This window comes from Melospiza melodia, chromosome 5 (assembly GCF_035770615.1).
Source record: "Melospiza melodia melodia isolate bMelMel2 chromosome 5, bMelMel2.pri, whole genome shotgun sequence".
In the NCBI taxonomy this organism is placed as follows: Eukaryota; Metazoa; Chordata; class Aves; order Passeriformes; family Passerellidae; genus Melospiza; species Melospiza melodia.
In genome coordinates, this window is record NC_086198.1 from 18,928,626 (window position 1) to 18,956,502 (window position 27,877).

The window sequence follows — 27,877 nt, forward strand, 5'->3', positions numbered from 1 at the left end:
TTTAACAGAAACTTTTTGTTTATGAACCCTTACATTCACTGTCATGTACACTAAGCTTTAGTGACAAACAAACCAAAACCACAACTGGTAAAGAAAAACACACAAAATTATATGACATTATAGTCTATAGTCCAGTGAATTTTATGCATTTAATTTCTACTGCCTGTTCACAGATGCAAAATTTTAATTTTCATTCCTTTCCTGTGAATATTTAAAGCAAATTGATTTTTAATGAAAACAAATAATTATCTTTCTAACAGAGGACCTAATGCAGAATTTAACTAAGGACTGACACCTGTAGATAAGCAACAAGTACAGAGAGCAAACCCCAAATAATTCAGACACCAGGTGATTTTAGCTAGAGAAGTCAGAGAGGGAACAAGTGACAGAAGTACAGGCTCATATATCCATCAGCCTCACAGAGGGAATCTTAAATAAGTTTTTTGGGCACACTGATCTTAACTGTGGAACTTGCTTTTGGTTTTCATAACAGACTAAATAAAAGCAAAGATGAGTACAGTAGCCAAGTTGTGCCACAACAGAAATATAAATCAACATATTTGTACATATATCCTTTCCGTGCATATAATACACAACACAAAATGTTTTATTCAAAAACAGAAATTTGATGAATTTTTTAAAAATAACATAGAAACTACATTTCACCATTCTGTCAAATCAAAAGTATATCCTTAGGCTGCAAACTGTTCATTTTACTGGACAGCCCTTGAAAGGATCAACGTATTTGATCTGAAAAGTGCTGCAGAAGTAAGGCATTGATATAGAATCAGGTAGAAATATGTAGTGCATGTACATTGGCTTGGGGCGTTTTCCTGGGTTTTTAACAACAGACCTGCAGGAGCACATACATGGGAGAGAACATAAGGCAGTTGCAGCAGAAATACGCAGGTACAGGCTATGTAAGATGTCTCATATTGGTACACACAACACACTCTCCTGCTGAACCCATCAGATGCTTCAACTGCTAGCAAAGCTAAAATTTGACCTGTATTAAAAATCACCTGAGAATTCAATATAACTCTTTGGTGCCTGTGATGTCCCCACTATGGAGTCTTCTTGGGAACATTACAATGGCACCAGCATTTTACAATGGCACACCCTAGGTGAACACACACCAAAGGAAAGCAATTTCAGTTCCCAAGCTTCTGGCATAAAATGGAGAGAAGGACGACTTGTTTCTTTTTTACATGAATGAGAATATTGTAGTGATCCTCAAATCAGTAAATTCATGTCAGTGTTTAATGTATCACTGTCTGAAAAGCAGGAAGTTTGTAACCAAAGCCTTGCTTCCTTTTGGCCAGATCTTCAGCTTTGTTACACCACGAGATCTCGGTGTCTTCTCTCAGAGATCTGTCTTGCCCTCGTAACGACACATACAAGCAGCTCTCTGGCTGTCCAGGTATGGTTTGCATCCTAAATGTATAACTGCATCAAACAGCAGCTGAACAGTTGATTCACAAGCTGCAAGCAAAGAGTTCAGTTAAAAGTACTCTCAGAGTGGAATATAAAACTAACAGGATAAAACTGTCAAACTGAGAAGGACTCTAAGAAAGAAGCAATTTTTTCTGGGCAAAGCAAACAGATTGTCAAATGAAAGACTGAACCAACACAGAGTGATTTAAGTTTTGAGTAAAGATTTTTTATATGCCAAACAAAATGAAAATTCATTGCATATGGAATGTTTTCTGTGTTGGAAACATACTGAATCTTGGAAGATGAAAGAGTTGGTTTACGTTCTCACTCTCAACATCCCAGTTTATGCAGAGATTGCTATCTTTAACATCAGCTCAACAGAATTGAACAAATATTGACCAGTTCTGACACTGAAGACTAATATGATGATTTATTTACTGTTAGACAAATTTGAGAAGTTCAAACACAAGATTGTTCTAAAAACTTACTGCTCTCAGTGGAGTATTTACTGTGAAAGTGACATTGTCCACGTTAAAAAGTGGTTATGTCATGTACCCATCAGATGCAGGCCAACAACCAGAAGAAGTATCATATGGCCTGTTACTGAGAAACCTAACATTTATTCACCAGGGGACAGCATTAACTACTTCCACTATGACTGTTTATTATTTTAACACCTTATTTCATACAGGGAAAGATTCTGTATTTTCCTACAGTTTACTAACAATCACACATAGAAGTTTAGAAATCACCCAGCAGAACAGTCATCCTACAGCTGTTACAGTAAATGCAAGAATTATACATGCACTTTGATCAAGTTCTATTCCAATACTCATACACCCAAATGGGCAGCATTATTTTTCCCCTAAAGTTAAAACTAACCTTAATTCTAAGTTAGTTTTAACCCTGATCATTTTCCTGTGCTGTGTCACTGCTCTGTTGTACAAGCATCTGGGCTGCACAGCAGAAGGACAGAACAAAGCATCTTCCATCAGCTTATGAAAATGTGGTCTTGCTGCACTGCACAAAGATTCTTTGCCAAGTTAAGCTCAGGTCAAACTCGAAAAAAAAAAAAAAAAGGTTTTTTCACCCTTACCCTGGACACTCTCTGAGATTCCAAGCGTTTTCTGCACATCTCTGCAAATTTTTGAGAGGCAGGTCTGAAACTGCTCATCACAATCATTTTTTTTATTGCCACAAGTATCATAGCATCTGTCGTGGTGATTGCAGCACCTTGTCATTGAAGGGATACCGATGTCAAACTGTGAAGAAAACACACACACACCTCCATTGGTATTCCAGCATAAGAAAAATACAGCCTATGGACAGACTGCAACAGTTAAAAATTAAAACTAATGGGATGAGCTGAGATAAAGACAGTTTAGTAGATGAATCAAAGAAGTAGTACACAGTACACAATTTTAAAATTAAAATTAGTTTAAATTAGTTTTAAATTAGTTTAAATTTAGTTTTTAGGTTAAAATTAGTTTAAATTAACTGCTTAATTAAACAGTTTTAAATTCAAAATTTTAAAAAAAAGTTTGTATCTAAATGCTAGATGCTTCACAGATGAACTGAATTGGAACCATGTGAAAATTGTTTTAATTTTTGTAATGAAAATTCTGATTGATGTTGTGTGGAATTCCTCAGAAAACAGTAATATTTGGCTTCAGGGCCAAAGTCAAATGCAAAGAAGAACCGGAAATGGAAAGAGAACAAAGAGACTTTCAGAACAGACAGAGCATAAAGACACATATTCTACTGGTTTTGGGGTTTTTTTATTTGCAGCCTCAGCATTTAATATAATGTGTACTTGTGTACTACTGTACACAGTAGATGAATAACAAAAATATCCCAAAATAAGCAGTGCAAGGAGCATTCAGCACATTTCAAAGCAGAGGGGACACCAAGCCTGCCTCTGAGCAACAGCCACCTGGAAGTCACACACAGCTCTGCAATGACCCCCTCCCCACCTTCTCCCAGTGCTCCAGATTTTATTGCTGGGCACCTCTACACAGTGAGGAACACCCATCCCTCTGTTCAGTGTGGTCTGCTGCCCAGCTGTGTCCCCACCCAGCCTCCTGCCCTGCCCCAGCCTACACTCTGGGGTGGTGGATGGGCAGAGCTGGGGGGAAAAAGAAAGTCCCAAAGCTGGAGGACAATAAGCTGACTCCTATTTTCTTTCTAGCATTATGGAAAAAGGGTTAGTGTCAGTCAGAAGAGCAAGAGTCATAGCCAAACCCTGCACTCTCACACAGCTACAGCTGCAGTTACGCAATGCTTTCAAGACTGTGCAAACAAAACACTAAACCAAACACTCAAAACCCAAGAAGTTTATCATCATTACATTTTATGCTTGTAATCTTTGAAAATGTTTATGCTAGGTTCGTTTACAATACTAACACTTCCCATATGTTGTTACCAGAGCATGTGTTAGGAGCTGATAAGAACAAGGACCTTGCACATGGATGCTGTCTCAGAAGGGGGAATGGAAAAAATCATCTATATTGAGGAAAGCTGATGTATGAAAGACACAAAAATGGAAATACTTACCTGAACTCCAAACACAGGGGATCCACAGCCATTTGGTGGTGATGGTTTATATTCATAGCGAGGAACAGGCCTTGATCCTGAAAAAGGGGAATTTGTCATGTCTCAAATAATGTTTTTGCACAGGATTTTAGTAGTTTTAAAATTTTTTTTGCACAAGGTTTTAGTAGTTTTAAAACTCACCACAGACATTTGTTTGGCTCAAGACGGTGTCAGTTGTATTTTTAACTTAAACATAAATTCAGGCACCTGCATATCAACAATTCTTTCCAAATTACAACTTAGGGGAACTAAGCAATTTTTTTTAGAAAGGGAGACAAGGCACCTGAGCAAGTGTCAATGTTAGCTTCCTATGTTAAAAAAAATTACTGAAATCCATGTGTTGGTTAAGTATGCAATATCTAGGAGTGTATTAACAGAGTACTTTAGTGTAAATTCATTAATACTTCTATGCTCTATATGCAACTACCAGCAGTTCTCTGATTTTTTTATCTTAGCTGGGTTGAAACATCATTTTTATTTCTACAGCTGTAATATTAATAGAATTTGAATTAGTAGATGAGCTAAACTCACATCTCCCCGAACACTCACTAGTGCAGCAAACCAAGGAATTCTGCATCCCAAGTTAAGAAAGACTGTGTAGTTAATTTGAAAAATGACGCTCCCATTCATTTAAGTAGTGGAAACAATCTGAAGCCACAGTTAAATGTAATAGGGAAAAAAACACATTTGAAAGATGCATACTTCAGTACAGAGTGTAAATGTCACAGCGTCCTGGCCACTCTTGTAAAGCCAGCCACATGTCACCACCAGACTCCTTTCCTGACTTAACAAATAATCTGACACAGTAAACTGGGCTGATGTGATCCCACCACGACAGTCTATGCCAGCCTCCCATTCTGGGAAAAGCCTGGAAAGAAGTCCCATTTCTGGAGCACCGCCTGCCCGGCACTGGGGATGGGCACAGCACGGGGGGCGATCACGGAATGGGTCAGGCTGGAAGGCACCACAGTGAGTCATCTGGTCCAAACGCCCCGCTAGAGCAGGCTCATCCTCATAATAACAGTCTAATAATAATGATGATGATTATGATAATAATAATAACCCTCGTCATCTATCAGGTCATGCCACCTTGAGCTGCCTCAATTATAGTTCAGGTAAATCAGGCGGCTGAAGCGCAGATCACAGCCGTCCTCTGCTGGTAGCAGCAGGACACCAACAGCAGGATGCATTCCTTCCTCCGGCAAACGCGGCTGCCATTAAAACCTGCTGTTCACGCGTCACCTCGAAACAACACATTCCATAGCTCAGAGTTAATAAGCTTTTCTGTCCCAAACCGAAATGCTCAGGAGTGGTGGTAAATAACCAGCCGGGAGAGAGCAACTCTTCCCACCCCAGGGTTTTTCCCTGGACACATCAGCTACATATTTGACAGTAATAAACCTTTCCCCAAGGAAAACGTCTTGGAGACGTTTAAAAGGAGCTACTTAAAAGTCGCCTTAAGAGAACAGCTTACGTGTACACAAGCTCCGTACACGTTACACTCGTATTTAAACACACATACACGTGCAGGAGCTCGCTCGCCGCGGTCCATACACGTATTTATTTATGGGAAAGCACGCCGGGAGAACTCAGCGAGGCTCCCCCGGGAGCGGCGCTGGGCCGCCCTGCCCGGGACAAGGGTCGCGCCCCAGCCCCGCTCACCGTCGCTGCACTTGTACTGGCAGAGCCCGTCCTCGCCGCCCAGCAGGTCCAGGGCCGCGTTCAGGTACATGTCGATCTTGTGCACGCCATTGCGGATCGTCTTCAGCGTCATCCGCCAGTCCGGGGTCTGCGGCGCCTCCTGGCCCCGCGCCGGCCGCCAGGCGCAGGCCGCCAGCAGCAGCAGCAGCAGCGGGGGCAGCAGCGACAGCCGGGCCGGGGCCATGCCGAGCCCGCTAAGCCGCCGCCTTCTCCTCCGCCGCCCGCCCGGCCCGGCCCGCTGCCACCGCCAGGGCCGCCATGGTGCCCGCGGCCCCGCCCGCGCGCCCGCCCGCCTGCGGGGAGGGGCTCAGGGCAGCGCCGCGGAGCGCTCCGTGACCCCTCTGCTGTGTGCCCTCAGCCCTGTCCCCTGTGCCCTGTCCTCTGTGTCCTGTGTACTGTCCCCTCAGCCCTGTGCCCTGTCCCCTCAGCCCTGTCCCCTGTGCCATGTCTCCTGTCCCCTCTGCCCTGTGCCATGTCTCCTGTGCCCTCAGCCCTGTCCCCTGTGCCCTCAGCCCTGTCCCCTGTGCCGTGCGCGGCCCTCCGAACCGGGGCAGCGACAAGCGGGGCCTGCCCTGGTACCCGGCAGCTCGGCGCTGCCCCCGGAGGTACGGAAGTTTGTGACGATGTTGGTGGGAAGGAAACTGACCCGGCCGTGTTTGTACATGAGTGGTTCTCATGACATCGCCAAAAGTGGCAAGGCGAGGTTGAGAAGCGGAGCGAAATAAATGTGTATCTGTAACGGTAAATGTCCAGTCTTGATTTGTTCAAAAGAAAAATCAGACCAGAATGAACTTGCTTACTAAGCACCGTGTTTGATTTTCAGAATTAAAAAAAAAATTATATCTAAATGCTAGATGCTTCACAGATGAACTGTATTGGAACAACGTGAAAATTGTTTTAATTTTTGTAATGAAAACTCTATGTGATGTTGTGTGGAATCTCTCAGAAAACAGTAATATTTGGCTTCAGGGCTAAATTTAAATGTAAAGAAGAACCAGAAATGGAAAGAGAACCGAGAGACTTTCAGAACAGACAGGGCATAAAGACACATATTCTACTATTTTATTTATTTTTTTTTAATTGGCAACCTCAGCATTTAATATAATGTGTACTTACCTAAAGAAATTGATGGCAAAAGTTCTTCACACAAAAATTAAGTCAAACAAAAGAGGGAGCTCTTTGTACATCTCTCCAGTGTTTCCCTTTTTAGGATTTCTTTACCAAGACCCTGATTCAACAAAATAATTTCTGTGTAGGAATGTACTTAAAGGCTTTCGTAAATAGCAAACTTTGTTGAGGGTGTGTGTGTTTGTTAAGAGAAGGAATTCATGCCCTTACTTTAGTTATTTTGGTGACTGATGGTGTCTTTACGTGACAGTCATGCTGATGTGGGTTTTTTACAAGTCTGGAAGATGAAGAAAAGTCAATGAAAATGTAAAAATTGTTGTTGTCAGACTGTGCCGAATTATAGAAGAAATAGCATGACAACAACTGTGTTGTGTGAACATATGCAATTTATTCAGCAGGATAATTTAGAGAAATAAAGTGAAATAGATATTGAAAGTATTTGTCATTAGAATACAGTGAAAAATGTTCTAAAGCTATTGATCATTTTCATACAACTGGCTGGAGCTATGTGAGCTTTGTGTTGAGGCTACCAATCCACAAATCAAATTCTACTGCTTCCAAAAGGATTTGTGCACACTTTTTGTGAGCAGCTCTTGCTGAATGAGAAGGTATTGTGTATAGCCTGATGTTTTCTTTATGATAGCAAGAAGTCTAACTTTGTTTCTGCTACATGGTTTTGTAGAATTAAATCTATGTGTATAAGGTATTGTCTTTTTACATGTTTATATTGCTATATAAAATGTATGTATATAAGAATACAGATGCACATAGAGTGTGTGATAGTGTGTAGAGTAAAACTCTGATGTTGAGATTTTGTTGGATACCTGAAATATAAATACATACATAGAGATCTTAAGATGTAAAGATGCTTTTGATTTAAGTTGAATATTTAAGTTTCAAAATTCCTTTGTTGTTTGTGAGCAGCTGCTGTCAAATTAATAAAACTTAAGAACTACAAAAATTGCCCCAAGCTAGATGATCAGATGATGTATATTGACTAGATATTAATTGTCTGCGTTTGTAGCTGCAAAAAAATACCAAGGAGATTTATTATTTGAGTAATTGTTGCATTGCAACAAATCTCATGGTCACAGGCAATCTGTTGATTAATAGGTGGGCTGAAGTCTTCCTCTGCAATAAGCCTAAAGAATCGAGTGCCAAGCCAGGCAGCCTGCTGAGGGTTTCTGGTGACTTAGACCTCGAGATGACCTAAGTTCTTTAAAGCAGGCTGGCTGCTGTCCTTTCTGTGAAGTTCTCATATTTCTGTGAAGGTCACTTGCCAGTGCATTTTCCAACCACTGCTTCCAGTATCATTATCCCTTTTAGCCAAAAAAACAACAGCAACTGAAATGCAATGTGAAAAGTGGAAAAAAACAATATTACAAGAAAAAAATATTTTAATATCTGCTTTTATTAGAGACCTTTGCAGTGGACTTGTGCCTGTAAAATTCTCTTCCCACAGGCTCTGCAAAAATGCGATATTCAGAGAGTGTTAAGAATTTTCAAAATACATTCCTTGAAGATTTGTACTGATTGTTGCTAAGTTGTGTGACAGCTGATTGTGGAAAAGGACTATTTTTGCATAGGTGATATGAAGGAAGCATTGAATTTTCTGAGCTTCAGATATTGTACCGTGAAATGAGCCCCCTTGATACATGGTGGCTAATCCAGTCATAGTAGCTGGCAACCTGTGTGTACACGCCAGGGTGACCAGCCTCGCCACAGTTCTCACCCCAGCTCACAATGCCCCACACATAGGCCACGTCTTCTGCATCAAAGCACACCAGGGGCCCTCCTGAATCACCTTTGCAGCTGTCTGTGGAGCCATCATAAGTACCTGGGGAGGAAATAAAAAGCAAAAGTAAGTGAAGGTACAAGCTGGCGCACGAGGCAGAGCTCAGGAGATTTTTCAGGTCTGTGTCGCTTCCCGACAGGTGTTTGCCTAATGGTCAGCAGTAAAGATTCTGAGCCTCTTCAAGTCTGTTACTTCTCATTTCAAGTGCAGGGCTTCTCTGTATACTTGTGGCTGGCCCAAATTCCCATTTGCTTTTTCATCAGTCTTGTTTTATGCAGTGCAATAGAGAGGAATTCAGCCACATTGCCTACTGTAAAAAGTAGCCCATAAAAATGGCATGAGGTATAAAGATTTGTGCACTGATTCCTTTGGAAGTGAAGATACCATAATGTGTGTATGCCTGTGTGTCTGCCTTTGGTGTCCTCTCTACCCACTAATCCATTGTCTAGTGTCATCTCTTCAATTATTCTCTTTACCAGCTTTATGAAAACAGGTGGGCAGATGAATCCTGGGATGGGAGGGAGAGCAGCTGTCTCTAAGTGCCCCCACTGCATGGTTGGTCTCAGTGAGGACCTTTAGAAACACCAGGTAGTGCACAGCTCTGAGGCACAGGTGTGCAGGATCCAGTGCCCTTTGTGCTTCAGTGTTCACAAACACACTCATTTTCAGGTCAGCAAACCCAATGTTCATGAAAACAAAAAAAAAAAGAATCAAGATGGATGTGATATAAGCAGAAATGTTGCTACAGAGCTAGAATATGATTTATGGTTTTTCCTATATACTTAGTAAAAGTTAATTAATTTCTAACACCCTTACTACACTTTCCTGCTTGACTGACTGTCCTAGTATGAAGGAAGCACAAGACAAAGCACAAGTCCCCAAACTTTTGAAAAGCTCCTTCTTGAATCTGTACCTTACTGAGAAAGAGTTATGTAAATTGTTCAGAGTTAGGATTATAAATCCTATGAAACAAGAATTTATTGCCTTTAATCAGTTTAATTAATATTTGCTTGTATTACTAACTCCTGTGAGTACCAGCCCTTTATTTTAAAGGTTTTATTTGCATCAGGGAGGGGATGTTATCCCCAGGTATCCCCTTTCAGAATGTGTCTCATGGTACTGTCATTTCCCCTCATGGTAAAGTATGATGACTTGAAATATGTTGAAGAAAAGGGAGATTAGTTACACTTATAAACTAAAGCTGTGCTTAATAAACACAATATCTTACAGATAACACCCTGAATTTATCAAAAATTATTTTGCTTTTATATCTGATTTTAATTTTCTTGTTGAGTAGTTTGTTTAAAGATTGCCTTCACTTTTTGATTTAATAAACAGTTGAAACTATCTGTCCTGTGAGTTGAATACTCACTGCTCTTTTAGTCATATATTTGGCAACACTTTTTGTCACTTGAGAAGCAATAAATGTATATTCAAAAATCCTCATTTTAATACTAGGAGTAGCAACCAGTTTCCCGGACAGACTGATCTAAGTTTGAAAATTATTTGTATTCTCCTGGCATGCACTGTGGTAGAGGTAAATGTCCAAGCAGGTGAATTCTACTCAACAGGGGTGTGAGTTCTAGGACAGGCATTTGCTTAAATATGTTGCTGAATCAGAATCAAATACATTGAAGGCAGGTGGTTCAGTAGGCTGTAAAGTGCTTTTGTATTTAGAAAATATAACTCAAATTACATGCAGAAATTTTCCCAAATAATCACAGAAACTCGTCATGCTGTCATCTGAACTCTGTTTACAAATAAGTGGATAATGGTGGATGCCACAGACTCAGTGGCTGGCATGTAGCCAACAGTGATATTGTGGTGGTTCATTTATTGCCTTTCTTAAGTCTAGAAGATTCCCAGCCAGTAGGTCTGGCCTAAACTGAGAGCTTGATGGTAGAGAAATGATAGTAAGAAAATGGATGCTTACCTGCACATGCCATTTTTTTAAAAAATCGTCCTGGATACAATTCAGAACAATTGTGAAATAAATTAACATTTCCCCACTTGAGGATAAATTGTTTTGTGTAACCTAGAAAAAAAAATCAAAATTTAAAATGACAAGTACACATTAGACACATTTAATATAATAATTTGAAAGTTAGTTATTTACTTATTTACATAATATTATCTTCAGTATTATAAACCAGAAACCTTAAACTGCCACTAATATTTACCCCATATGAATTACAGTGCATTGGCCAGGTAGTTCAAAATAAAAGCACAGTGTTTTAATTGCAGTGTAAACTACAGTGCTTTCATTTTGTGCCATTTTTCACCCTTTCCATTTCCTTGTGTTCCTCAGGGCTTTTTTCCTGTGTTTTCCATATGAAGGTTTCCAGGACCTTGGAAATGGGTACATTGTTTTTTGTGAACTGGAGATGTGGCTGTGATTCATCCTTATTACCCTTTTTCCAACTCTGCTCTATCTTTATGGACCAGTTACTGAAGATATGAGCAAGGTATGGATTCACAAGTCTAAAGAGATGCTCTGTTTTTGTCTCTGTCTGTTTGCTAGCAATTCCCAACTTTGCATTTGCTGGGTGGATGCTGCTGAGTATGGAGAGGAGAAACCTCCCAACCAGTATGTGGTAGCTCCAACACCATGCTGTAACACTCTTATACAAGACAAATGCTTCCCAAATCTTTGAAAGTATGACTATATTTGTGTCTGTGCGGGCATCTCTGGGCTGAACTCAAGCATGGCAGAGACAGGATGTGCTGAGTTTCATGCTGGCTGTTGGGAAGGGGTCAGAGGACAGTGTGACTATGGACCCATGTGAGCTACCAAACAACATCTGTTATATGTCCTTAACAGGTCTCCACAGCTGACAGAACTATTAGATGGACAAAAGGAAAATTCTTCCTTTCAGAGTAGTTTTCATCCAGGTGTGTCCTCTATATCAATATACAAACAGCAGAGGAAGCAGTACAGAAAAGAGAATCCAACAGTGATACCTGAGGGCCAAACCACAGCCTACATTGTCTGTACTCAGCCTCTTCTGAGTGCTTTGTGCATAACTGCTTTTCAGCCTTTTCAAAATGAAAGCTCACCCCAATTAGGAAATGAGTTATACAAATAATACATTCCTGAAGTGAGCACTAAAGCAAATACCTTTCTCTAGTCCCCATCCAGAAATCTTGCATCTGTCACCAGTCTTAAACATATACTCTGACCAGGGCACACAGGCAGGTGTGCTGGTCTCTTCCAGGGAGCATTCTCCGAGCCCAGAACCTTTCAGCTCCAGCAGAGCAATGTCATTTTCATACGTTGATGCATTGTAGTTTTCATGAATTATCACTTGGTTTAGTTTGTAAGTATTTGTCTCTTTGTCATACGCTATTGTGTTCAACATTCCAACCCAGACAAGGTAGAGATGGACCCGATTTGCCCTGGAAAAAAACAGTGAAATAAACACAAGCCTTACATTTCAACTGGTTTAAAGATGTAAAGTGTTGCATTTTATCGAAGTTTATATAGAATAAAAATCTATATTAGATACATATATTTTCTTTCTGGACTTAATGCCCAGGCTTTTCTGAAGTGTAGCAAATTCAAGACAGATGACACATGGTGAGTACTGCAACTAATACAGAAATTGATGTTAAAGCCAGGCTCTGTTTAGTGTTGTGACAAATGGAAAACAGGTGCTTTTGCTGATAAAGGTGAGCAGATGTGGATGGGACTGGCAAATCTTACATGTCTGCTCTTGGCTTTTTCTGGGGAATATATAACCCCAGGGACACTCTCTGGGACAGATCCTGGACTTCCACAAGGTAGACATGGAGAAGAGATCTGTTGTATTTAACTTCAAGCAGAGTGGTTACAATGAACCTTTCCTGCCTGCTGCTATCTGACTGAAGTATGCCATGTCTCTTCAAACTCATAGTTAACTTTTTATCTTTCTATTCACTGCCAAAACCCTCTGTTTTCTCTGAATCTTCCTCATGCTTAATGTGGGTGAGTCAGTGTTTTAAACTGATCTATTCAACAGACAAACAGAAATTAACAAACACATAGCTGAGAAGGGCAGTAGTATCCAAATCAATTTTTCTGCCTTGCAGAAAGAATTTCAGAATGAATTGTTTTTACCTGACACAGTGAGCAGCAGTCAGAACCCAACAGCCACCAATATAAACCCCTCCACAGTACACTGTGGAACCTTCATTGCTGGTGTCTTTAATTGCCACTTGCCAAGGAAATTCACCCTATTCAATCAACAAACACAAATAATGAGAAATCATTACAATTGTAAATTGTAATGATTAGGGCATAAAGGGAAAAACATCTGATTTTAATAAAAGATATGCTCTCCAGAAGTTGTAAATTGGGCTCCATCAGATACAAAGGATATATATACAAAAACTCAGTAATTTTATTCAATATTCTGACTTTGTGCAATATATCTTTACCTCCAGCTTTTAGTCATGAAACCCCTTGTAGTCAGAAAAACAGATGGAGGACCTCACGTGGTTTGAATGCATTTTTGTTATATTCTGTTTCAAAGCCACAAAATTTAACTCCATTACGTCAGAATTGTTATTTTTGGCTGTAGTATTAATCATTTCCCTGAGTAATTGTCAGTGTCTATTTGTACTTCAGTGCTTAATTTTGTAAGTCCATATTTTACTTTATAAACTGTGCTTCTCTTTACTTACATTCAGTGCAATGCCACTACTGCTGCAAAACATGACATAAGCATTGTAGCTGATTTTGTTATTTCCATAACTTTAACAGAAGGAAAATAATGCCCATTTAAATCAATGCTGAATGAACTCATATCTGGTAAAGTTGTTTTTTTACCTTTCCAGCAATCTCTCCACCTACAATTCTTTTCCGTCGAGTTAGTGTGTGATTCCTAACACCGCAGTGCACTTGGGGAAGAAGTGTCTTTATCATTTTTCTTTCTTTAACAAAAAGGAAAAACATATTTCAGAATTCAGGTATACATTCTTGTTAAAAATTTGAGTGCTGTGAATATGCCAGTAGCTGAAATAGCAGGAAAACAAAGACCAAAAATATTGGCATCTCTTTTTGCTTTCAAAATTGCTTGTGTCTGAGCATCACATCACTTCTCTCCATTTTTCAATGCTGCATGCATTCAGGCAAATAATTTTAAGGATGTTCCCCTAGGTTTGCTGAGAGTTTACCTCAGCTGAGGGTTTACCAGTTGCCAAAACATGCAGATGTAGATCCTCAGCTAGGATGAATTATTATGGCATTCCCGAAGTCAGTGAAAAGTGAGACAAACAGTAAGTCCCAGAGTGCATATTAGTAAATTACAAAGTCAGAATATCTGAGTGTTCTAGATCTGAGCAGCTGGCTGGTAGCTAGAAAGTCACTAATAAGAGGGCATGCTGGTGATTTTGGAGGGCTAATTACACTTACCTTTATCCATACTGTTATTTTCAGCATCTTCTTCTTTGCCTGTAGTATTAACAAAATATTTAAATTATCGGCAAACATTTACTTGAATATATGTGCGTGTGACCCGATGATGGAATATATTTTAAATGCATAAGGGCATACTGTTCTCATGGAGAGCAATACTCTCCAGCCTGGTGCCTGCTCTTTTCCTTTTCCTTTTCCTTTTCCTTTTCCTTTTCCTTTTCCTTTTCCTTTTCCTTTTCCTTTTCCTTTTCCTTTTCCTTTTCCTTTTCCTTTTCCTTTTCCTGCCAGGCACTGTTTGGCTGCCTCAGCCTACAAATGACCAGCAGCCAGCAGATACTCATTCATAACTACACAACATCTACTCACTCTCCAAGCCTAGGGACCCCTTCTGCCAGGAAACCCTGAGAAACTGCCCTTTTTGTGCTTGTGATCTCTGGGGAGATGTCCCATTCTCCTCCACCAGAAACAACCAAAATTTCTTCTCCTGGCCCTCTGACCTTTTGAAACTTTCTAAAACTCAAAGGAGCATTAAGTAACAGGTTTTTATTTGGTCTTTGGCCCCCAATTTAGGTTATGCTGATGGGCACTATGTGCCTCCTTTAATAGGGTAAGGGAGGATATTCAACATGAAAGGTAAATTAAGTGCTTGGTGAATCCGGTTTGTCAGCTTTTATTCAAACAAAGTGCCCATTGAATTCAGTCCCTATATGGGGGCTGAGCATTGTGTCTGTTCTCATGTCACTGACAGTAATGTTTACATTTAGAGTTCAGTTTACCTGTACTAATTACCATTTACCAGTAGTTTTTACTTTTTTGGCCTTAGACTTTGTCTCTCTTGAGAGCAAGAAAAACATTCTAATTTTCAAACAAAACATAATCTTTTCAACAGAGGGGGAAAAGCACAGAAGAATTATTATATTGACAAACTTGTTGAATTCCTCATTTGTGAGGAAAGTATTCCTGTTTCTTACACTTTCTTAGGGGATACCAGTTTGATAGCTGGCCACATAAAGAAAAGACATAATCTGCCTTAAGCTTCCCAAAACATCATCTCTTTCTTCCTTCCTTTAGTTTTCTTGTCAGGCCTTTCCAGAAAGAAAGGAGAGAAAATTCTATGACCTTTTCTTCCTACTATGCGTAACATAATATTGGGAAGACTGGTTCTTGCATAATAAACAAAATAGTAATATTCATTGTGTAGCCTCTAGTTAAAATTGAGCTGAATGAAAGAAACAAAAACATCTTTCAGAAGACCTGCACAGATAGCTCCAGCTTCGTCCTCTCCTGTGAGGCAGTCAATTTCTTTGTTGCAGACACTCTTATTTGGAATACAGATGTTTGACCGGCAGTGGAAGCTGTTTTCTCTGCACTCTGTAACACAGGGGAATTACAAATGTAAATCACAGCATGATTTGGTTCAGCAACCTCACACTGTCACAGAGCTTTTTACAATCTAAACCAAACATATATCCATGTTATAGGGAACCTGCCTGTTCATAAAGAGATTACAAAAGCAGGCTCTGTGCGTCTAAACAAAATGAATACTTGGCTTTCCTCACTTTAAAATTTGAAACTATAAGATTTGAAAAATGTGGATCTCTGTTACTACTGCAGCACTGCTAGACTTGGTATCATACCACACCAGTTTCATCCATAACACGTCCACACTCAACCTCAGCCAAAAGATCTCCAATGTTGCCAGCATCACTGATCACCTCAAATGAGGAACTGATGATGCTTGTGCCAAATTCCACCCCCCAAATCAGAGACCAAGCTGATTTTTGGTTGAACGAGCTAAATGCCTAAATGCAGGGTTAGGAATCAAGAGTCCTGACAGGAGAACACTGGATGAAATAACTTACCTCTTCTAAAATTCTTTGTTACCTGAACAGGTATTATGAACCTGAAAACCCCCTTCCTTTTTAATTTTGTGATCCCTTTAAATGTTATCAAAAGCAAAGCAGTGCATGAATTCATGATAGGGTCTTTTGAGCTAATTTAAAATTTGATGTCAATCTCTTTTTAAAGATGTTTGTATCTAACTGAAAATAAGGTAATTCTCTAAAAGTATCCAGATATCCCAAGATGATCCAAAGACCACTGAACTCAGTTTAAATACTTATGTTGATTTCAGGAAGCATTGTTTTCAGCCCATTCAGCTGAAACAGCACTATTTTTGTCATGTGGAGTCCAAATACATGTCCACTAAATATATGAAATCACAAGTATTTATTATTTTTGTTCTAAAATTACTGTGACCATGTTTCCACCATTATCTCATTAAAATTACTTACAATTGCAACACTACAAAATTAAGGTTATGGAGGGATAATGACAGGATTTGTAACCCACATTAGCATTTGGCACCTGAAACAAAAATTTTGAAAGTATTCTCCTGCATTCAAGTCATGCTAGATCCATTCCTCATTTCCAATCAGAACTTTTACAGCTGGAATTGCAGATGCTAAAGGAGTGACTGTTCATGAACAAGCAGTGTGCCAGGAAATCATCACAGATATTCCACGGATGATCTTGCATTAGTAATACATTTAAGGGAGATCTTTTTATGGTTTAAAGATAGTTCATTAGAAAACCAGTGTCTTTGTTTAATTACTATTGTTTTTTTCCAAGTAAAAGTACATTTTCATGCTATAAGGACTAATTTTTTGTATCAATGTTTAGCAGCCTCCTAAATGATCTCATTGTATTTTCTCTTTCTCCGAAGAAATCCAGATTCTCAAGAGATCAACTTGTCTGCTTCAAAATGGTATTTCATGCCTGCTTTTTTGCACTTGCCTGTGTGTAAATTATGGTCAGATTTGTTTAATGTAGTGACTTAATGGAAAAGAGAATTTAGCTGTTACATCACTGTAAAAATTCTTTGTGGGTGGATTTCTGCTGAAATTATTTTGAAACACCTGACAGGAAAATGTTACCTCTACAGCACAGTTCATCACTCAGGTCTCCACAGTCATTGATCCCATCACAGGTTTTATTCAGAGAAATGCACTTCTTGTTGACACAGTGAAACTCCCCATCTGAACAAACTGTGCAGCAAGATGAAAATGAAGTTAGTGTGGAATTTGGTGTAGGTTCATAATTGCCCAGGGAAATGCTCTGCCTGCATGTTGGATTCTGTCAGCAGTTTGGCCCATCAGCAGTAGGTATGCTGGGGCCCAGTCAGGTAAATAGGAAGAATTTTTTATTGCTTTGGTTGCTTTTCACCAGGGTTTCAGTGTGACCTCTCATTTTCTTCCTCCAAATTTGCCAGTAGCATGGCAAAATGGAATTTCATTTCTTCTAATGAAAGGACTGGTGAGGACTAAACCAGAAATGATCAATTCAAACACACTATAAATGATTCAAGGGATTAGGATGATGGAGGTTCCTTCTCTAGAAAGAACTCAAGAGTCTGTGAATAACTGCTTTTGTAAGAAAAAAATGAGAATGAGATGATTCATAGCACTTCTTCCAGTCAGCAGCATCTCAGGCTATGCTCACCAGTGCCAAAGAAAGCTCCCTACAGGGAATGAAAAGCTGTTAGAATTCTAAACAAGGCTTTGATTCCCCCTTTACAGTGAGAAACTGAGGAGTCCTGAAACCCCCACAGAAGACACCAGCAGTTTCCCACTGTAGTCATGTTTGTCTGGCTGTGGTGCTAGTGGTGTGCTAATTGATGTCCCTCTAACAGTGAGCACCACATTGTCACCTGTCTCCTCACCAGTTAAGCCAGGAGAGGTAAGATTCATGGGATACAATATACCTTGATACCCTTGGAAGGGATGGTGGAACAAAGAGAACTAAGGATGAAATAAATTCATTTTATATCTGTAAAAATACTTTGGGGACAGCAGTGATTTTCAAACTTGAAAATTCAAGACTGTCTTGACTCCAGATTATCTCAGTTGTCATAAAGTCTACAAAATGATGATTTAAAGTGATCAAAAGGTTTCAGTGTGGGTTTTCTGTGGCTGAGAGTTCAGCAAACTGGGTCCTCATTGTTTAAAATATACTTAAAAGGTAAAAAGACCAAATAGATATTAAACTAAAAAGATCTACTAACCTCTGAGATTTTCATGGCACTGCAGGCTAACCAGTCCCTCATTACTATCTCTTGATTTCATCTCTATGTGACATTCAGCAAGACTTGTCTCTAGGCCCCTGCAACTTATTTGCAGACAGTTTAATGAATTTAAGGCAGATTCTGTGATGCTGGAAGTGACTTGGTAATATTCAGCACCTCTGTGAAGATAATAATAACAACAACAACAAATTATATAATTTCACAATGGATTGTCCACTGCTTTTATTATTTAGACGTTACACAATTTTCCTCAGTGTCAAAGAATTTTGGTCATGGCTAAGAAAAAGAGCAGACTAGCAACTGGAGTTGTCTAGGGGTAAACAGGAGATGTTTACTTTGGAAGAAGTGCTAATTTTTGCAGGCTGCTGTCCCCAAATGCATATGTAGGTCTATGAAAGTCTCTGTGTATCACGATGGATAGAAAAGTCTCCTTATGTAGCAGAACCTGTGAGCTCAGACCTCTGTCTCTGTGTGGACATGGGTGAGCCATAACTTGGGAACCATCCTGCATGGGGTCAGCTATCCTTGGTCCTATCCAAACCACTGAATGTTGGGCAAGCTCAGGCCACTGCAAGGCTGGGATTGATAAATTTTATCTTTCTTGGTTTTACCTGAGCAGTATTCTCCTAACAGTGTATGATCCCCTACCTTAAAGAAATATGGCTCAAATAAATAAGTAACTAGGGAGGCTTTCAATGAGACTCCACAGCTGAATGCTCTGTCCAGGGCAAACCCCTCTCTGCTATCTGAACATACACTGATCACGACTACCAAACACTTGCTTCTCACCTAGAGAGGCACTGCAGTAGCAGCTTTAGTTTTCTGGGGACTTTTTTTTTTTTTTTTTTTTTTTTTTTTTTCTGGTAAGGTTGGGAAGGCAACACTACCTAAGTTATGTTACATTACAGGTGTAAATTATTATGTACAGGATACAGAGGTAACTCTATAAGGAGCTGAATACACAACTTGGATTATCATTGTGGTTATAGGAAAAAGAACAAACTGTGTGTGACTTCAGCCATCCCTGGAGCCAGAGCAAGCAGTGGCAGCAGGGGTGAAGGAAAAACCCCCATGTTCTGCTCCTTGTTAGTCTGGCTAATGCAAGGGGCAAAACAGAGCTGTACCCTCTTGTCATCTGTCCTGAGAAACCTTTCTCTGATCAGTGCTCACAGCTACTTGGGAGTGGTCCATCCATGCATTTTCCCTAACACAGGCCTGAGAGAACCCCTCCACACTGGTCTTTATTTTAAAGCAAAGAAGTTATGGCTTGTATAGCTGTAGCCTGTAACAGAACACAGAAATCTGTGTTTTGGCTTTCACTCTCAGATGTCAGTTTAGGAAGTTTTATCAGAATATTGTAGCCAATACATAGTTCATGAGTTTTCTGTCTTAACTGTTGGCTGTGACTGACACTTCTGTAAACATCACTACTTTTTCATATCCCCTGCAGTTATCCAGAGATAAATTGCCCAAACTTACAATTCAAAGCCAAGGTGCCTGCAAGCCACGTTTGCTTCATTCATAGTCCATTCACTAGCACACACAAAACTGTCCTCCTTGTGATTCATGGGTTTTACTCGAAGCAAACTTGAATCTCCATGACCCAGAGAGACTGAAAATGTTTCTTAAAAAATAAAAAAGAGAGAAATGAAAAAAATCCCCAAACAAAATCATATTATATAGATGTATCTAGTGGAAAGACAGCACAAAAGCAAATCAGGATTAATTTTGTATTTACTGCCAAAGTTCATATGGAAAGAACAGAAGACTGGGAATCAGAGGCTTCAGGTATTATTCCTGAATTAGTTCTGAGGGTTGCCTTTGTGTCTTTAAGCCTGCTAATTTCTCAGACTATGACAGTTTAAGGACAAACGAGGGCAATGGGTCCATAAGAGTTCTTGAAGATCTACCAAGAGCAGGCTGCATTTTAGTATAATGACCTTCTTTAGGGGATTTTTCATAACCAACCAGGAATACTTGCAGTGAGAGGGCCACATCCTACTTCTATTACCTGTGTTGCAAAATGCCTGCAGCAGTCTGTGTAGCAAAACCAGCAGCAGGGTGACCTGGGCCTTTATTTTTTTATAAAAATCACTTTATTTTTTATAAAAATCAGCAGATACCCCCCACTTTCAGTGACTTTTCATTTTCTGTTTCACGCTGTCACTGGTGCAAGAAAATGAACAGACTTTCTGTAGATAGTGTAAGCATCTCCTCCGCCACCCCTGATGGATAGATTTTGGAAAAGGAGGGGTGAATACCTTCAGGCTTGCACGTTCCCCTGTGCAGAAACTTTGCTTTGGGCTGCTGGCACTCGTAGCTCTTCAGCTGACAGTAGGTACGGAAGTTCTTCCCGCCGCTAGAGCAAACTGCAGAGCCGTTCTTTGGGCACTGGTAGGGGAGCTTGCACAGGCACCTTCCCTCCACACATCGTTCCCATGGCTGACAAAAAACTTTCTTACAGGACTTGTGGGTGTATTTGTTGCCCAAGCATTCTTCTATGAGGTAGTTGTCTTGCTTAGCTGGCTGGGCAGGTTTAACCTGTGGAAAATTGTTTTCTTCAGCATTAGAGGGTGCTGAAAAAATAATAAATGCTGCTGTAAAAAATATTTTAAATGAAAGCAAGATTAGGGACTGTACCAAGAGTTTCCAGATCCCTTCACTGACCTCAGCAAAGTGTCCATTTATAAGCCTTCTCCCACCTAATCAGAACTTCCTAAATACCATTTATAGAGTTTATTCCCTTGTCTTTGGCCACCTCGTCTCTCTCACTTTTTCTGAACTCCTTTTTTCTTTTTGGATTATTTACCGGGTGTGATCTTCAGTCTTACTGATCTCCCACAAACTTTATACCCTTTACTTTTCAAACATCAGCTGAAGTGCCCAGCAGACTATTAACATTTCTAAAGGCACTGGTTTATAACACATACCAGCAATGGGATGGTAAACAGATTAAAACATGAAGGAATTTAAGCACCAGAGAAAGAGAAAAATAGCAACTTGGTTTTTTTTTTCCCTAAGATTTGTTTTATTGGCCTGGTTGACTTTGGATTTCAATATCATGTGTAAATATTTATGAATTACTTACTAGCAAATGAATCCATAATTAATCATTTGTTTTGCAGAGTCCACATGACTGCTCAAGTAACAAGTACCTCAAGTACCTTAACAAGTATCCAAAAGCAATTTGAAAATTAAGTGCTCATCCCCATCAGCGTCTTTCCTGTGTCTTGCACAGCAGAGGGTTTGCAGGGTGGCTGCTGGCCATCACTGCACTGCAGGTACAGACTGTGACCCTCCCTCTGATGGCCTCTGGGTGAGTGGCACCTGTGTTTGTGCAGCTCTCTGCTGACTTCAGTGCTGGCTGAGTGCTTTTGCTTACTAAAATCCGTGGGCAGGATGAATCTTTGAACATGGAAAATATATATGGATGGCCTCTGTGTAAAAATGGGAGAAAAACATTAGTCCTCAAATGTGATTTATCAGCTTTGACTGTGTCAACTGGATCAATAGAGCTGAAGTTTAAAGTTCTCATGAAGAAATCCTGCCACAGTAGAGTCGGGGAGGATGTAGCTCAGGCAGAATTAAATCCAATACCTCTCCTTTTCACGGCTGTATAATCTTATTAAATTCTTCCTGCTGTTCTTGGGTCAGTAGGATCCAAACTGTGAGCCAGATCCGCCTTGGCTCAACTCCCATGTTGTGCTAGATGTTCCTCCTCAGGGGGAACAGCAGGTGCTGATTTTTATCTCAGAACTTCTCTGAAAGCTTGGATTGTGCTGAATGCCCAGCCCAGACTGGCTCTCCTGGACACTTCAGCCCAGAGAAGATCTGCAGAATTTGCTGCCATATCACAAGATTGCAATACCATTTCTCAAAAACGGGAGGGGGAGGGGTGTGGAAATTGCAGCACCTTTCTGTGGTCAGCCATGCTTGCAAATTTGGTTTAGGATACGATGATGATTAAAATCTTTTCCACAAACCTGTTAGCATAAGCCCCAGGTAGAATCAAAGCATTAAAGAGAAATAACAGACTTCAGACATTCAGGCTGGGCTAAAACAAATGTATAAAGCACAAATTCTATGAAAGGAACTTTTTTAAAAAAAAAAAATCAATTTGCTTTGCTTTTATAACAATAAACTGTTTATTAAAATGTTTTAAAACATTTTTAAACATTAAAAATGTTTACTGCTAACACAATAAAACATATCTTACCTCTGATCCACAAAGACAAAAGAGACACAAGAAAACCAAGCAAATTGGGAGCATTCGCATGATGAAATTTTATTTCTCTTCCTAGACAAATTCCTCTGGCTGGGATTCTTTTGAATGTCAGCTGTTAGATCTGGGTTTAATTTTTAACCATTAGAAAAATATTTTCAAGTGTATTTAGAAATAAAGTACAGGATCCTCAACTATTAACCGATAAATCTGATCTCTCCAAAAGAGCCTGCCTTAACTGATTTTATCGGAAGTGGATGGCGAGAAAACAGAAGCAAAGCCCTTGAAGTAAATGATTAAAAGGAAGCGCTTGTTGGGACTGCACTTAGCGCAGAGGAGCCCGATCGATGCCTGCCCGGCTCGCCCGGCAGTAGGCGTTGCTGAGAGCGGGGTTACAGCGCTGCCAGGACCGGCGCTGTCACACCCGGGTGTGCGTCCCTGCCGAGCCTCCCGTGGCTGCCCCGCCCATCCCCGCTCGCTCCGGGCGCGCCGCCATTGCCGGCAATGGACAGCCCTTCGCGACACTGTCGGCCGGCCCGCGCCCTTTCACTTACGGCAGCCAGCCCGGTTTGCGGCAGCGCGGGTGTTTCCGGGCGGGCGCGACGCGCACGTGCAGGTACGTCTGGCGCTGCCGTGTCCGTCTGTCCGTCCGTCATCCCTCAGGGAATGGCCCCGGCGGCTGGGGTCCCCCCGCTCTGGCTGCTGGCCGCGTCCCAGGGCCCTGTGAGGCGCTGCGGGTGCGCGCCCAGTGCGGCCGAGCCCGAGCAGTGCGGCCTCCTGAGGGAACCTCCCGAGGTTTAACGGGGCCGAGAGGAAGGGTCGGGAGAACCCCTGATACCAGCACGGGCTGGGGGAGGAGCAGATCAGCGCAGCCCTGCTGAGATGGGCTCGGGGTGCTGGTGGGTGACAGGATGGACATGACCCAGCCATGGGCACTCACAGCCCAGAGAGCCAAACCTGTCCTGGGCTGCATCCAGAGCAGCGTGGGCAGCAGGGCAGGGAGGGGATTCTGCCCCTCTGCTCTGCTCTGCTGTGCTCTGCTCTGCTGAGACCCCACCTGCAGGGCTGCATCAGCTCGGGGGTGCCCAGCACAGGAGGGACGTGGCGTTTCTGGAGCAAACCCAGAGGAGGCCATGAAAGTGGTCACAGGGCTGGAGCGCCTCTCCTCTGCAGTCAGGCTGAGAGTGGGGATTGTTCAGCCTGGAGAATAGAAGGCTCTGGGAAGATTTTAGTGCCTGAAGGAGGCTACGGCAGAGCTCGAGAGGGACTTTTCACAAGGGCACATAGCGGTAGAATAAGAGAAGACAGTTTTAAACTGAAAGAGGGTGTGTCGAGATAGGATGTGAGGAAGAAGTTCTTTACTGTGAGAGGGGTGAGACACTGGAATAGGCTGCCCAGGGAAGCTGTGGATGCCCCATCCCAAGGCCAGGCTGGATGGAGCCCTGAGCAGCCTATGTGGAATGTGTCCCTGTACACAGCAGAGGGGTTGGCAGAAGTTGACCTTTAGGATCCCTTCCAACCCAAACTATTCTATGATATTCTCACTTTGTGCCACTTGTGGGGCTGGGGACTGCCATCAGATGTGGCATCTTTATACAGATGAGTCAAAGATGACTAGCTGATCACTGCTAGCCACTTTTTGCAGTCGGATGTTGCAGTGGCTGACATCCTAGGTGCAAACTTGATTTTTCATAGGCCAGCATGTTTTTAGTGAGGTTCGAAAAGGTCAAACCATTAAATTAACAAACCAGGCTGACAGGAGACTGCAATTTGTACAGCAAAGCACATGGGACGCACCTTTTATATCTTAAACGACTGATTTTTTTTTTTTTTGTTCCCAATGCAGGAAACAGTAGAGAATGTCTTTTCGTGGAAGAGGAGGTGGAGGAGGAAGAGGAGGTGGCTTCGGCCGAGGAGGAGGCGGCGGTGACAGAGGTGGCTTCAACCGCGGCGGGCGAGGAGGTGGCTTTGCACGGGGAGGTGGACGAGGAGGCTTCAACAGAGGAGGATATGACCAGGGCCCTCCAGAAAGGGTAGTTTGTAAGTTACATGGAGAAACTTCTTTTATTATTTTGCTTAGATTGTCTGCTCCAGCCCTTTAGCTTGTTTGCTCTTTATTTCAGTGCTGGGAGAGTTCATGCATCCCTGTGAAGATGACCTAGTTTGTAAATGTAAAACAGAGGAAAACAAGGTGCCTTATTTCAATGCCCCAGTGTACCTGGATAATAAGGAGCAGATTGGCAAAGTGGATGAAATATTTGGACAGCTGAGAGACTTTGTATCCTTCCAAAAAATGTGTGACTTACAATATTTGTTTTTTAAAAATTGATTTGATATGAAATGGGATTTCTCTAGGATTTTAAAATAGTTCAGAGTTTGGCTACCAGTTATATGTGAGTCTTGCTGCAACTGTACGTGCTTCATTTAAGTGCCTGTCTTAGAGCTTTTTTGATATGACAGAGTACATGAAGTCAATCAGATTTTCACTCTTTAGCAGTACTGATGATGTGCTTTGGATCCATGGTGGTTCAGCTTGTTACTTTTTCTGGCTAATTGACCAGATTTTCTGCTGTAGGTTTCTAAGCCATAACATAGGTGGATCAAGGACTTTTAGGTTTTTTGGTGTATTAGGGGACCTTGCTCATGCTCCAGCACATTATTTAATTATAAAGGGAGTTTATACTGAGATGTCCTGTGGCTCATTGTCACGTTTATTACTTTTCCTGCCCATAAAAGTGGGATGTGCCAGGACATCTGTGGCAGAGCCAGCCTGACACAGAGACACTGGGTACATTTTGTTGTCACTGCCAGATGGACAGAATCCATGACAAAAGCAGGATAGCTGAGGGAGTAACCCAGTTAAGACTCAGCCTGTGTTGGTTGTTTGAGCACCAGTCACTAGCTATGTGAATTTTCCTCTCCCACATTAAATGTGAAGTAAAATGTGCAGGTTTGAATCACCTTTAATTGCAATTGTGGTAAAATTTAGCTGAATTTATAAAATACTAACTTAGAAAATGTCTCAATGTTCCTTTCATGGACTGATCAAAATCACAGTTTTGCATGTTTTATTACTGCAATGCTCCTTAAGGAAACCAACAGTATTTTTCAGTGAAACTGTCTGAGAACATGAAAGCCTCTTCATTTAAAAAAATGCAAAAGGTAAGTCAATCTCAATAACAGAATTTTACTGAATGCCATCAGTTAGCTAAGTCTATTTGTCAGCAGATAGTAAAGATTTATTAAGATTTAATAACTTTAAAAGCAAATTGTCCTATGTAAACAAGGGAATTAAATTCCTCATCCTTTCCAGTTCTGTGTTTGCCACATTACTCCTTTTTCTTGCCCCATGAGAAAAGATGCAACAAAATCACACAAATATCACCAATATTTTAGTAGCTTTTTAATTCTGGGATTTACTTCTTGTGTGCTTTCTCTCCTTGGCTTTTTGCAGAGGACAGTTTGACCTAATGGGATAACACCAAATTGTGGATATTTGTAAAGGGAGATATTAATGTGCTTTTTAGTCTTGGTATTTTGAAAGCTTAATGGAATTCTCTTCCTGCAGTTTTACATTGATCCAGCAAAGCTGCTGCCTCTTCAGAGGTTTTTGCCAAGGCCCCCTGGAGAAAAAGGTGCTCCCAGAGGAGGTGGTAGAGGAGGACGTGGTGGTGGACGTGGGGGAGGAAGAGGCGGTGGTAGAGGTAAGATCACAAGAATGAGAGCTGCGGGATGTTGGAGTTATTTGAGATGCCATGGGTTGCTTTGGTCATTTGTTCTGTGGAGTATCTGTGTTTTGTTTCCTAAAGCTGCTGGTGAGTACTTGAATATCAACAGCTGTATTGCAAATAAAAATGTTTCTGCTTGACTGTATAGAAAAGGCAGCGATACCTTTCAGGTGGCGAGACTGGCTAAATAACAGCTCCGAAGCATAGGGAGGAGGGAATGCTGATTTGTAACAAAGACAGAAAGCTTTTTGAACATCACCTGTGATGTACTCTTCAAACAAAGCTGAAGTTTATTTTTTCTTACATCACAGTTTCTTGTCTCTTTTCCATACCCTGCCTCTATGCAGCAAGGGACAAGTGTTTCAAAGTGGTTTGGTTTGTTTGGTTTAGTGTTGAGTTGTAATTAATAGATAATAATTACTAATAGCTGTAATGAATTTACTGGTTTATATGTGTAGTTCATTTTTTATAGTCTCTTTAGTATTTTGGACATGGTATATCAGATATTTAGCAATACCTAAAATGCTCCAGATGGTCCCTAGAAGAAGCAGGCTACTAGTAATTGACCTGGTAACTGTCCAGCAATTGACACTTTCTGGTTTTTTGTTGTTGTTCATTTCATTTCATAAGCTGTCTATGAAATAAATTGTTGTGCATAACCAAGAATTTACATGCTTCTCAAAGGGTAATTTCTTTCTTTTGTTTAGGAGGATTTGGAGGAGGCAGAGGTGGAGGAAGAGGAGGAGGATTCAGAGGAGGCAGAGGCGGAGGAGGAGGAGGAGGAGGAGGATTCAGAGGAGGAAGAGGTGGTGGAGGAGGCTTTCGGGGTGAGTGTAGGGTTTTTACCTTTCCATGAAAATAATAGCTCCTAAATAAAAACTTGTAAATATTAAAAAGCTTGTAACTATTAAAATAATTTAAAGCTTGTAAATATTAACAGAATGTTGTGATTTTTAATGTCTTATAGTTTTTAGTCTTATATTTTTTTTTAATGTCTTATAGATGTTTATGGTTCTATGCGAGATATTTCTGTGCATCCTGGTAGTTTAAACTGAAGCACAGTACTCTGCATTTGTTGATGCATGTGTAAAAACCATGTTCGTTTTTTGCATTTTATTCTATCAATTCATTCAATGTTATGTATAGAATTTGCTTGAAACACAACTAAGATAAGAGTTGTTTGATGTATTTTTCTTTTCTCTTAAAATAGGAAGAGGACATTAAAAATGGAGCCATGAGTATCTCATTGTCTTATCATGTCATCTGCAGAAGCAAAGAACCATGCAAAATTTTGTAAAGGACCTTGAAAATCTTTTTATAAAGAACTTGAATCTACAAATGACAATTATTTTTACACTTCATGACTGTTGATGGATGCACGAGGAGAGTGCAGCCCCAGGTGAAGAGCTGAAGATTGCTCAGTGTAAACTTTTGTAACTGAGTCACGATTTGATGTTATTCTCAAACTGTTTGTCTCTGACAAGCAGTGCAGTCAGTGCTTAACTCCATGTTGGAGTTGGGAGTAAATAATCAGTTGAAATGAGTTTTCAGAAGACCCTGCAGGTTCACTGCATGCACATACTTCAGTGTGAACCAGTGCATGACTGATCCTTGGTTCTCATTCTCCTTTTATATTGAATCTTCTGGACATGCCATTTAAACAACCTTTGTGAACCTTTTTTTATAAATTAAATTTCAAACTTTTGTGTTGATAGTTTTTTAAATGCATAATGTATAAGAGAGAAGACAGCAGAGTATATTTTGTGAATTTTTCTGTATAAATATTAATGAAAACCAA

General features: G+C 40.7%; 3 protein-coding genes across 3 annotated transcripts; 1 reads left to right on the forward strand and 2 right to left on the reverse strand.

Annotated features, from left to right (window-relative positions):
• PLA2G12A (phospholipase A2 group XIIA) lies at window positions 1-5,911 on the reverse strand. The gene is made up of 4 exons (XM_063156479.1): window positions 5,689-5,911; window positions 3,988-4,064; window positions 2,531-2,696; window positions 1-1,482 (listed from the first exon to the last, which is right to left on the reverse strand). The coding sequence occupies exons 1-4, from the start codon at window positions 5,909-5,911 to the stop codon at window positions 1,364-1,366; spliced, it is 585 nt and encodes a 194-aa protein (XP_063012549.1). The 3' UTR covers window positions 1-1,363.
• Window positions 5,912-8,248: 2,337 nt separating this feature from the next.
• Window positions 8,249-22,731, reverse strand: CFI (complement factor I). The gene is made up of 12 exons (XM_063156480.1): window positions 22,346-22,731; window positions 20,391-20,670; window positions 19,609-19,753; window positions 18,109-18,287; window positions 16,982-17,092; window positions 15,300-15,416; window positions 14,043-14,081; window positions 13,458-13,561; window positions 12,747-12,862; window positions 11,769-12,046; window positions 10,584-10,685; window positions 8,249-8,692 (listed from the first exon to the last, which is right to left on the reverse strand). Exons 1-12 carry the CDS (start codon window positions 22,403-22,405, stop codon window positions 8,475-8,477), a joined length of 1,749 nt encoding a protein of 582 aa, XP_063012550.1. The 5' UTR covers window positions 22,406-22,731; the 3' UTR covers window positions 8,249-8,474.
• A 155-nt stretch (window positions 22,732-22,886) lies between these two features.
• Window positions 22,887-27,796, forward strand: GAR1 (GAR1 ribonucleoprotein). The gene is made up of 7 exons (XM_063156481.1): window positions 22,887-22,967; window positions 24,198-24,391; window positions 24,475-24,629; window positions 25,454-25,513; window positions 25,920-26,055; window positions 26,787-26,906; window positions 27,290-27,796. Exons 2-7 carry the CDS (start codon window positions 24,211-24,213, stop codon window positions 27,301-27,303), a joined length of 666 nt encoding a protein of 221 aa, XP_063012551.1. The 5' UTR covers window positions 22,887-22,967; window positions 24,198-24,210; the 3' UTR covers window positions 27,304-27,796.
• The last annotated feature ends 81 nt before the right edge of the window (window positions 27,797-27,877 follow it).

Bases quoted from the DNA above. Each gene is read 5' to 3' on its own strand.
- PLA2G12A (XM_063156479.1), bottom strand. From the start codon at position 5,911: ATGGCCCCGGCCCGGCTGTCGCTGCTGCCCCCGCTGCTGCTGCTGCTG. The intron at 4,065-5,688 runs GTGAGCGGGGCT...CCCCTTTTTCAG, and splicing joins CCAGTACAAGTGCAGCGACG to GATCAAGGCCTGTTCCTCGC. The intron at 1,483-2,530 runs GTAAGGGTGAAA...CTTTGCTTGCAG, and splicing joins AATCTCAGAGAGTGTCCAGG to CTTGTGAATCAACTGTTCAG.
- CFI (XM_063156480.1), bottom strand. From the start codon at position 22,405: ATGCGAATGCTCCCAATTTGCTTGGTTTTCTTGTGTCTCTTTTGTCTT. The intron at 20,671-22,345 runs GTAAGATATGTT...AATTTTCCACAG, and splicing joins TTTGTCTTTGTGGATCAGAG to GTTAAACCTGCCCAGCCAGC. The intron at 10,686-11,768 runs GTATTTGCTTTA...TTTTTTTTCTAG, and splicing joins TGGATGGGGACTAGAGAAAG to GTTACACAAAACAATTTATC.
- GAR1 (XM_063156481.1), top strand. From the start codon at position 24,211: ATGTCTTTTCGTGGAAGAGGAGGTGGAGGAGGAAGAGGAGGTGGCTTC. The intron at 25,514-25,919 runs GTAAGTCAATCT...CTCTTCCTGCAG, and splicing joins CATTTAAAAAAATGCAAAAG to TTTTACATTGATCCAGCAAA. The intron at 26,056-26,786 runs GTAAGATCACAA...TCTTTTGTTTAG, and splicing joins AGGAAGAGGCGGTGGTAGAG to GAGGATTTGGAGGAGGCAGA.